The sequence below is a fragment of the Limulus polyphemus genome, unplaced genomic scaffold, assembly GCF_000517525.1.
Source record: "Limulus polyphemus unplaced genomic scaffold, Limulus_polyphemus-2.1.2 Scaffold774, whole genome shotgun sequence".
Classification (NCBI taxonomy): Eukaryota; Metazoa; Arthropoda; class Merostomata; order Xiphosura; family Limulidae; genus Limulus; species Limulus polyphemus.
In genome coordinates, this window is record NW_013666384.1 from 222811 (window position 1) to 232881 (window position 10071).

A 10071-nucleotide genomic window follows, 5' to 3' on the forward strand; every position below is an offset into this window, starting at 1 on the left:
CTTCAGAGTTTAATAATTATTTATCTGTCCTTGTTGAGATAGCTAAAGTAAGATGTAGACAATGTGTTCAACATTCATCAGCAGTATAAGAGGACTATGACACAATTTCTTCTAATTCTGATATGATACTTTACCTCCACTTGTTATATTTTGAACACTTGATCTCCTTTTCTGGGCCCATTCTCAACACATTCAGCTTATTGCTTGTTACATCCTTGTTGCAGATTGGCTTTCTCATCCGTACAAAGTTCTACTGAGGAAGTGGTATCTTGCTCCTCAGGTGTTCCAATGGCTATGCTCCCAATTGGGTACCCTCCTTCTGTATGCATTTGGCACCCACCTCAACACCAAACTTCCTCAATTCTGGTCACCTGTTCCACATCCTTGTGGTGTATGTGTTAAGCCAGGATTGGCCCGATCTTTATCTGTATGCCTACTCTCCTATCTGTCTTCTTACCCAAGTTCTGTCACTTATTCAAACCACTCTGTGTCTGGTTCTACTCATTGCTCTATTCTGGCCAGCCCAGCCATGATTTCCACTCTTGAACCTTCTCCAGCAACCTCATTTTTCCCTTGCTTATCCAGCGATACCCACGCATGAGTTTTGTCTGGTCTCTTGTGAGGAGCTCCAGACTCTTTGTTGGTAGCCTTCCTTCTTTCTCATTATGTTTGTTCTTATTTGCTTCTTTATCAGCATAAATGGCACATTTCTTTTCTTAGTCACTTTGTCATGGCATCTCCCCTTCCTAACTGACTGTTCCCCATCCTTCTGACTTTTTCCCTTGGCTCTTTGACAATGGTTTATCCATTTCTACCATTGTAGGCTATAAGGTGGCATTATCCAATACTTTTCATTTTTCCCATTCTCATGTTTTGATCCTTTTGCCCTCTGATCCTAGTTAAATAAACCAAGAATGGCCTGCTATTAAAAGTAAGGTTTTCGTAGTCACCCATTGCACAGTATTAAGGTGTTGCGTTCCTCTAGACTCTGCAGCACATTTTTTCCCTACCTCTTCTAGTGGAGTACAGGAGTCCTTGCCACTTACCAGTTCCTAGTCACTGGGGTGGTGGACCATGGAGGCTTCCTCCTGAGTGAGACCACTTCCACTCAGTATAAAGTAGAGTGGTGGTATTCTGTTGGTGGAGATGATGTCTACTCTCCTCCTACTGCACACCAGAAGACACATACTCGATCCTGCCTGGTTTTGGAGTGGACGGACCCACCACATGCAGTTCAACTCTTCAGTTGGCTTTTCCCTCATTGTACTGGCACCTGAATGCCAGATCCCAGGCAGTCTGGTATTGGATTAGTGCAGAACCTGTGAGATAGCAATTCTATTTGTTTTTTACAGTTATGGTTTTGTTTATCATTCATTTACTATTTCCTCCTGTCATTTAGTTTATTTATGTAATTTTAGTTGCATTAAAATGCTAACTCACCTGCTAGCTAATCTTGTTTTTTTTGAGTAAATATACGTGTATGATGAAACTGACACCAGCTTCCCTAACAGTGACATACAGATACTATTAATGTTGCAGAAGATTATGTAAATTTTTGATCACATGACGTACACTTGTGACCTACCAGAAGCTTCACTAAGAGAGATAATCATGAGATAGTTTGTGAATAATGCAGTTAGTGAATTATTACTGTTTATCACTCAATATTTTTATTTCAAATAATATTGATATTCATGATATATTGTTTCTTAACTGTACTTTGGTAAGTGTTGTTAGAGTTGAATAAATTGCTTTTTTTGTTGTTGAACCATGATTGTAGTGCCGTGTTTATTTTAGACCATTACAAACCAGCCAATACAAGTCCTCACACATGTGGTTGGTAGGAGCCTTCCTCCTACTGCAGACCAGACAAAAAATTCCAGATGATGCCTTGTTTTGGATTGGAGTTGACCCACCACAGTTGCATTCCCCCTTCCTAGTATTGCCCGAATGTCAGGTTCCCAGGTATCCTAGTGTTGGATGTGTAATGGGTCTGCACTTGTGGCACATCCATTTCCAAAGTTGGACTTGCATCATTCCTGCCTGGCTTGGCGACATGTATCTTTGCTGCAGGCAAAGAATATACCCTTGTACAGATGAGGTGCTATCTCCCACAAGTGTGATCCTATGTTCTATGGTATCATATTCCATGGGTTCTCTTCAGGTGCCTTCTAAGTAAATTTTGCACTGGCCCCTCCACCATTTCAATGTGGTATTCTATTAGGTGAGAGGAGGTAAGGTATTGTATCGGAAGTTAACATTTCCTAACACTGAAAATGTATTTCCAATAGATATATCCTCTCACACTTCCCAACCAAGTTCCCCACTTCCAGTGCACCTTTTCTTGCCTAATCTTGAAGTGATGAGTGTGATCTACAGTATAGAGGGAGTTAGCTGTGCTAGGAGGGTGTGTCCCATTCTTATTGGTGGAGGGTTTTTCCATGTTACAACGTAGCTATATCATGTGTAATCACATAAAGTTAGCTGGGGGCCTCAAAGCTAGTGGCTAGTGAGTATTTGTGCATATAGAAGGCAGCAAAAATTGAGGGAAGCTGTTATGTGAGTGGAGGAATCTGTCAGGAATGCATTTTTAATGTTAGAAACATTCAAGCAATTTTTCATTATGTTTTCCTCAAACTCATTTTGACAAGTCTAAGGTGTAGAAACTGAACAATAAACTGTGTTCGTTTGGATTTCTTTTGCTTTGGAATGCAATTTTGTTCCATTGAATGCCATTTAATGGCCTTAGAGTTATAGGAAGCATGTTGTTTATAAATACTTCTCAACAATAAGTTGAATCAGAAAGTCAAAGAATGTTTCTGCCTCAGAGCAATAGTTGGCTGCATCTTTCAACCTAAGATTCAGAGTGCATGCACTGCATATGCAAAAGTTCTTGGACTTAAATTTATAATACGTTTTTAAAGACAATTATTTTTTCCTTTCATGGTCTCTCAAATGCTATACTTCTGTCATCATAACAATTTCAATAATAGTGGCACCAGTGTTTTTCAGTAGCCAAAATCCAGTAACTGTGGCATGCTGAGTTCTCATTCTTATCTGTTCTATATGGCTTACAGTATGGGAAATAATTATAGAAATGATGTGGAAAATGGATATAAAACCATAATACTACAATAAAGCAGCCACTGTATTGTACAAAAGTGAGGTCATGCACATTAATAGTTTACATTGTGATTGATTCATGATGTTAGAAAAACACATAGGTTCAAGAAGTCTTGATAGAAATGAATAAAACCCTATAACCTGAGCACTTTCAAAAGGTGGACCTTTCTTCTGAACTTTAGAAAGGATTCAGGTTATAGGATTTTTATTAATTTCCATTGTGATTAATTGTCATACAACCAGTCAACAATTGTTATTCCAGTGTAAAGCCTATAAATGTATGGGCATGCCATACTATTCCCAACAGTAGTAGTAGTGATAGAAGTGGAAATCCAGTCATGACTATTAGGACTGAAATACCACATGTAGGAACCAAATTTTTGGCTGATCTAGGATACTCCATATAAAAAATTGGGATAAGACTCCTTGTTTCAGTAGGAGCTGTATGCAGGACTCTGAAGAGGGTTTGTGAAACTGGCATTATTAGTAGTAGAAATAGTTGTGGTAGAATTATGAAATTGTTTTAAATGTGTTGTTTATGAGATAAATGATGATCTAGTAAAGGTCTTGACAATACCTTGCTGTAAATACAGGTATGAATGCTACGTTGAGAACAATAAGATTAACACAAAATTGTCTCTGATAAAAGGTAATATCAAAACCAAAAGTTTTAAATGGGTATTAGACCACAAACTATGGCTTGTTTAATCAGGTGCAGATTTTCCATACTGATTGTTTGGTTAAATTTCACTGGAGATTGTATTTCTTTCTGCTGTTAAATGCTTCCAGATTATCTGGATGTTTCATATTTATCTAAAAGTGCTGATAAATTCAATGTACATGTGTTGTTTATATATGATAAATATATATCATCTAGACTAAATTATTGGTATATATTATGGTCTAATTAGATTCACTTTAGTCTATACTTTTTGGACAAATGATCAGTGTACATATACTTGGCAATTTATTAATCCACATTTAACTTAAAAACTCAAATTATTTTAGTAAATGTATCGACAGATTTATTTTAATAGGGTTGTGTTCTTTTCTCTGTTCAACTATATCTTTCACTCTTTTCCCTTCCCTAATAATAATAATTAAATTATTAGATAAGTGTTAACATAGATGTAACTTGTGTGCATTAACATATAAATTGAGTTAGAGGTTGGATGTATGATGCTTCCTGTTTGCACCTACTGATTAGCTTAAGCCTTCTTTTAGTTTTTAAACATTTTTTGCAGGAGGCTAATATATACACAAAAGATTAATAAAAGCTTCAGTTTATGCCTTTATATACATTTTATACAGTAATAACTAAGTCATGCACAATTCTAATATGAAGTTTAGCTAAAAGTTTTCTAGAATTCTGTGGCTCATGTAAAAGCTATTTAGTTCAGCCTTATATTATTGTTAATGCTCAATACTTCCACAAGTGATTCTTAACACAAGAGGATACTTAACCATTTTAAAATAAATCTGTTCATTTATGTTTATGTGTTAATAAAAAAATAAAAGAGAAGTTTCACAAGATATTAATAATTTTATCTTTTTATTATTATTTTCTTTTGTCCTTTCTCTACTTGTAGGACTATCAGCAGAGTACAGTAGTCACACTTCAAGTCTGAGACGTTCAAGTTGTAAGACAAGTAGTAAACCTCCTCCTCCTGTTCGCCGATCATCTACTTTGTCTACACCAACTCACAGGAAAAGTTCTCTTGGAACTGGTAAATCTTTTTCCTTTAGCTCACCAGTGTCATCACCAAAGTCAGTAAGACAGCAAACACTTAGCAGAGAAAAAGTGAGCAAATCAAGTTTTATCAAAATATCTGGGATGGATGGAGAAGGTCTGACTTCACCAGAAGAAGACTTCAACACTTCTCGTGCTCGACTTATACAGACATTGAATGCTAAGTTGTCCCAGCAACAGGAAACTTTTAAAGATTCACAGTCAAAAGCTGATTTTGGTAATTGTTACAGAAAGACATCAGATACCCACCTAGAGGAGCTAACACTTGCTTTGGAACAACAAAGAGTTAGTGACTCCCCATTATACAGAAGAAATTCTGCTGAAAATACCATTTTATCAAAAACAAGTGTTTGTAAAAATAATACTTCTGGTAGAATAAATGAGACAAAAAATCATAATTTAAGCTCTTCCAAAGATATGATTTCTCACACTTCTTCCCACAATTTGGATTCTACTGGTCATACAGAACCTTCTGACACACATGGTATCACCCTGACCCAGAAAGAGACATTAGTTCAAAACTTTAGTGTTGCTCTTGCTAACAAGCAAATAAATTCCCTTCACAGTGTACCTTCTGACAACAGTTTCACATCTATTGATCATGATGTCTTTCAATTTGATGTATTGCCTCAACAACATTCACCCTGTGATCCTACCAGTGAAAGGGAAAATCCCTTAAAGCAAAACTTCATTGAGGCCTTAAATGCCAAACTAGCACAAAAGCAAAAAACTGAGAAAAGAGGTTCTATTCAGGGACAGGTTCACCCTAAGGGTTTAGAGACCCATTCACCTCTACATGCTGCAAGATCTGAGATGATTCAACAACAGAAAAGTGAGAAACAAGGTTCAGTTCAAGGACATGTCTTGATAGATAACCTTTCAACTGTACATGATGTGAGATCTGAGATGGTCCAACTGCAAAAAAGTGAGAAACGAGGTTCAGTTCAAGGGCATTTCTCAATTGATGACCTTTCACCTCTACATGCTGTGCAGTCTAACATGGTTAAACAACGAAAAAGTGGGAAACAAAGCTCACTGCAGGCACAGGTTCAGCATCAAACTGTAGAGATCAATCAACCTCATCATGCTATGATGTCTGACTTTTTCCAGGAAAAAGGTGAAAGAAAAAGTTCCTTGCAGGGACTAGTTCATCATGAAAGTACTGAAGACCATTCACTCTGTCATGTCATTAGAGCTGGCACTGATATGCAAAAAAGAGAGACAACTAGAGCTTTTGGTGCTGGTCACCCATCTCAGACAGAAGCTGCAGCTAGAGTTCACTACTGGTTGTCAAAACGTGGATCTATTGACCTAAACACATGCCGAGAGTCCTTAATGAATCAGATTCGACAGGGGACAGCACTGAAAAAAGTGCCAACCAATGATCGCTCGGCACCACGTTTTTCATGACGCTTGCATGTGGTTTTCATCTGGCACATCTAGCCAGACAATTTTTTGTGTAGTAGTAGCTTATTCTTTATATAAATGTAATTCCCCTTAGGATCAGCATGTTTCCTAGTGGTGGGGCATCATGCCAAAGCAGAAATGCCATGTTTTCTGCTTGACTTGCTCCTGCCGAAATAGAAAACTCGCCTTTATCTCATTTTTCTCTTGAGCTCAAATTAGAGGATTATGATAATTAACAATTAGTAAAATCCAGGTTCTTTTTAAACTTGTACTTGTATATTTAATAAAAATAAGGTTTTGTATGGTTAGTTGTATAGATGAAAGCCACATCTGTTGTATCCATAGCTCTCAATCTGAAAAAACAAAAGAAATTTTTATCATGTAAGAATTTCTTCAGTCTTGTTTCATGTTTCCAGTAATGCTTCTATACCATATAGATGTAATTTTTTATTCTTCATAAAATGTTTATTCAGTTATATTATGTTCTTTTTAGAATTTTTCTGGATGACTGGACCTTTCTCTATCAAAGTACAGAAGAATATTACTAAATTTAACTAACTTTCAGAAATGTTAAGGCTGTTCAAGTTATTGTTTATTGTTAACTGTCTTTTCTTATATGTCATTTTTATTTACTAAACTTTAATAACATTATAAGAATATTCTTACACAAAGTTTTTATACATATAAAGTATTAGCTTTATCTCAATTAGTGCAAGCTGATGAAGAGATTTCCATTAAGTAAATTCTTTGTTTTTTTGTAATATGTAAGCAAAGGCTTCTAGTAAATTAAAACTTATCAAAAAGAGAACATAATATTTAACAGCATTGTGTTTTAGAAAAACTAAGCACATAAAAAATAATTTGTTGGTGTTTTTTACTCTATGACATGGCTGGCATGTTTACATGCCATAATTCTGCATGTACTGCTGTTGTAGATGTAACTTTAACTAATAATGGCTTCGTATTTCTGAAATGCTCTTAACAGGATAGACATTGACTAGTTTCTTTTGTGCTTATTCCCTTTCATGTATCCTACTATAAACTTAAAGAAAATATATAGATATATGCCTGTTATCTTTAAAATAGTCATAAGGCAGCAAAGTTATTCAAAAAGAATATTGTTCATTGTCAGAAAGGTTTGTGTTTATACTGAATGTAGAAAAAATGATCTATATATATAAGAAATCTTGGGGCCTGATAAGATGATATTAGGCAGGATCAAAAGAAATATTCTCTTACTGTGTACCATTTGAGAGAGTGTTTGCCCATTATATTACTTAATAATGAAAGTTTTCTTTATTAAAAACAAATTAATTTACATTCTGTATACATTTTGTAATAAGTAAAGCATTATCTGCTACACCAAAACTTACATTTAATTATTTAGTTTTAAGTTTATATCTTTTAACAGAACTAATTTTCTATATATTTTTCTTATACATATATTTGGCAAAACATTATTCATTTTTTCACGGTTCTTATGAGGGTCCTTATAAAAATTTTCTAAACAAATGGTAAATTAGAAAATACATTTTTATCCCTATTACTGTTTTTTAAAATTTTCATTGCTGACTGAAGGATAGGAATCATTATTTAATGAAGATGACAAACAACTTCAGAGAAATGTTTAATTACTTGTACCCGATGTTTCGGCTTACGTCTTTATCAAGAGTCTATGAACGTAACAGGTTACCAAACTGATTTTAAATGACAGTAACCGAAAACGATATACAGCTACAACAATATAATGGAAAATTGTACGTGATATGAGTATAGTCAAACAGTTTTGAGTCATTGATAATAAAAATAGAGAAAATGATAAGAATAACATAAAAATATATAAAATTATAATGATAAAATTAATAATAATGATAAAATGTTAAAGGGGCCAGGTATTGTACCTATTAATGGAAGGGTATCTGGATTGAATCAAAAGTGATTCCTTATATTTTCTGTTGAGAAAATTGTCACAAGTTTCAAAAATTTTGATTGTATAAGTCAGTGATTCCCAACCTGTGGTCCCCGGACCCCTGGGGGTCTGTGAAGATATTACCATCTCATTAAACAAGTAAGTTTTTTAATTCTGCTGTTCTTTTAATTGCACACTCAGTTACATATGTCTTTTATTTGATAGTGAAAAATGGAAAAACAAGTTAATTATTCATGGGGTTTGTGGGGAAAAAATAATAATGAAAGGGGGTCCTTAGTGGTGAAAAGGTTGGGAACCGCTAGTATAAGGTGTCCCATTGACTGCGCTGTGTTCTTTTAAGTAATGTTCAGCAGTAGCTTCTTTAATGGCTGGAGACGGCTTAAATGGGTAATGAAGAAAAACTTCAGTAGCTTCTTTGTTTCTTAGGTACAGTGCTTGGCCCCTTTAACATTTTATTATTATTATTAATTTTATCTATTTTTATATTATTATTATCATTTTCTCCATTTTTATGATCAACGACTCAAAACTGTTCGACTATACTCATATCATGTACACTTTTCCATTATATTGTTGTAGCTGTATTTCGTTTTTGGTTAATGGTATTCAAAATCACTTTGGTAACCTATGATGTTCATAGACCCTTGATAAAGGCGTAACCTGAAATGTCGTGTGCAAGTAATTAAACATTTCTCTGAAGTTGTTTGTCGTCTTCATTAAATAATCATTTCTATCCCTTTTAAATTTAACCCTCATAAATATACACACACGTAATGATTTACATTTGGTTTAGAATTAGTTTCTTGTACTAGTTCCAGAGTGTATTATACATTTGCCAAAGTTTAAAGTGAAAGGAAAAAACTTTTTATATTATAGTGTTTTGAAAATATTATACCAGGGTGAAGAAAATGATAGTTAACAAAATATCTTCTTTATGTTTTAATTTGATATGTGACAATTTTACAGAAACAAAAATAATGTAAATTTTTAACTTGTACTTTTCCAGGATGATTTTCTGCATAATATATATTTAGTAAATCATATGTTTTGTGAAAATGTTAAAAAAAGAAGCTAAATTGCAGGTATGACATATATATATATATATTGAGCATAATGTGATGTAGATCATTTAGTAATTTTTTTTAAGTTTTTGTTTCATCTTTGATGCCGGATCGGCATGATCTTGAATTCTTACTTTATTCCCTTTTATATTCTAATCTGGAACCGTGTACTAAAGGTTAATCACACTTATTAAGACCGGTGTTCTGGTCCCATGCTGACCGTGTAACTACTACTACTTCAGTTGTACTCAGTCTGATGGCCATGTTTATTGCTCAACACCACAAATTCCATTGTAACAAGCTTCTGCAAAAAAAGTGACAGGATCAATCTTGCACCACAAATCCTAAAAACATTCTGCAGATCCTCCAATGTATTTTAAAGTCAACTTCCAAGAACATGTTTAAGCATATCAAAGGTAGATAAAGTCATTGAATGCTTCTGGGAACTTGACAAACATGTTCAAAGAGGTTGTTGTAATTTCAGTTTGTTCAGACATATTTCCCGTAAAATCCCATTGGTTTCAAGGTGTGCTGGAAGAAGCTTGTGATCTTTTGTTAATTTATGTTGTTGAATCTAAGTTTCAAATGGACAGCAACTGCCTGTTGTAGAAACTTACAAATGTAGAAGATGACGTTTCGAAAGTCTTTTTGTCTTCAGGCGGAAGACTTTTGAAATGTCGTCCACTACATTTGTAGGTTTCTACAACAGGCAGTTGCTGTCCATTTGAAACGTCATCTTCTGCATTTGTAGGTTTCTACAACAGGCAGTTGCTGTCCATTTGAAACTTAGATTCATTATG

At 34.5% G+C, this 10071-nt stretch overlaps 1 protein-coding gene across 2 annotated transcripts in view; it reads left to right on the top strand.

Annotated features, from left to right (window-relative positions):
• The window catches only part of LOC106460458 (mucin-4-like), a 174739-nt gene extending 166335 nt beyond the window's left edge, over window positions 1-8404 (top strand). For both annotated transcript variants that reach the window (XM_022387178.1, XM_022387177.1), the window contains one exon: window positions 4713-8404. In XM_022387178.1, coding sequence (XP_022242886.1) covers window positions 4713-6283 — 1571 coding nt within the window. In that variant the 3' untranslated portion in view covers window positions 6284-8404. The remainder of the gene's footprint in view (window positions 1-4712) is intronic.
• The last annotated feature ends 1667 nt before the right edge of the window (window positions 8405-10071 follow it).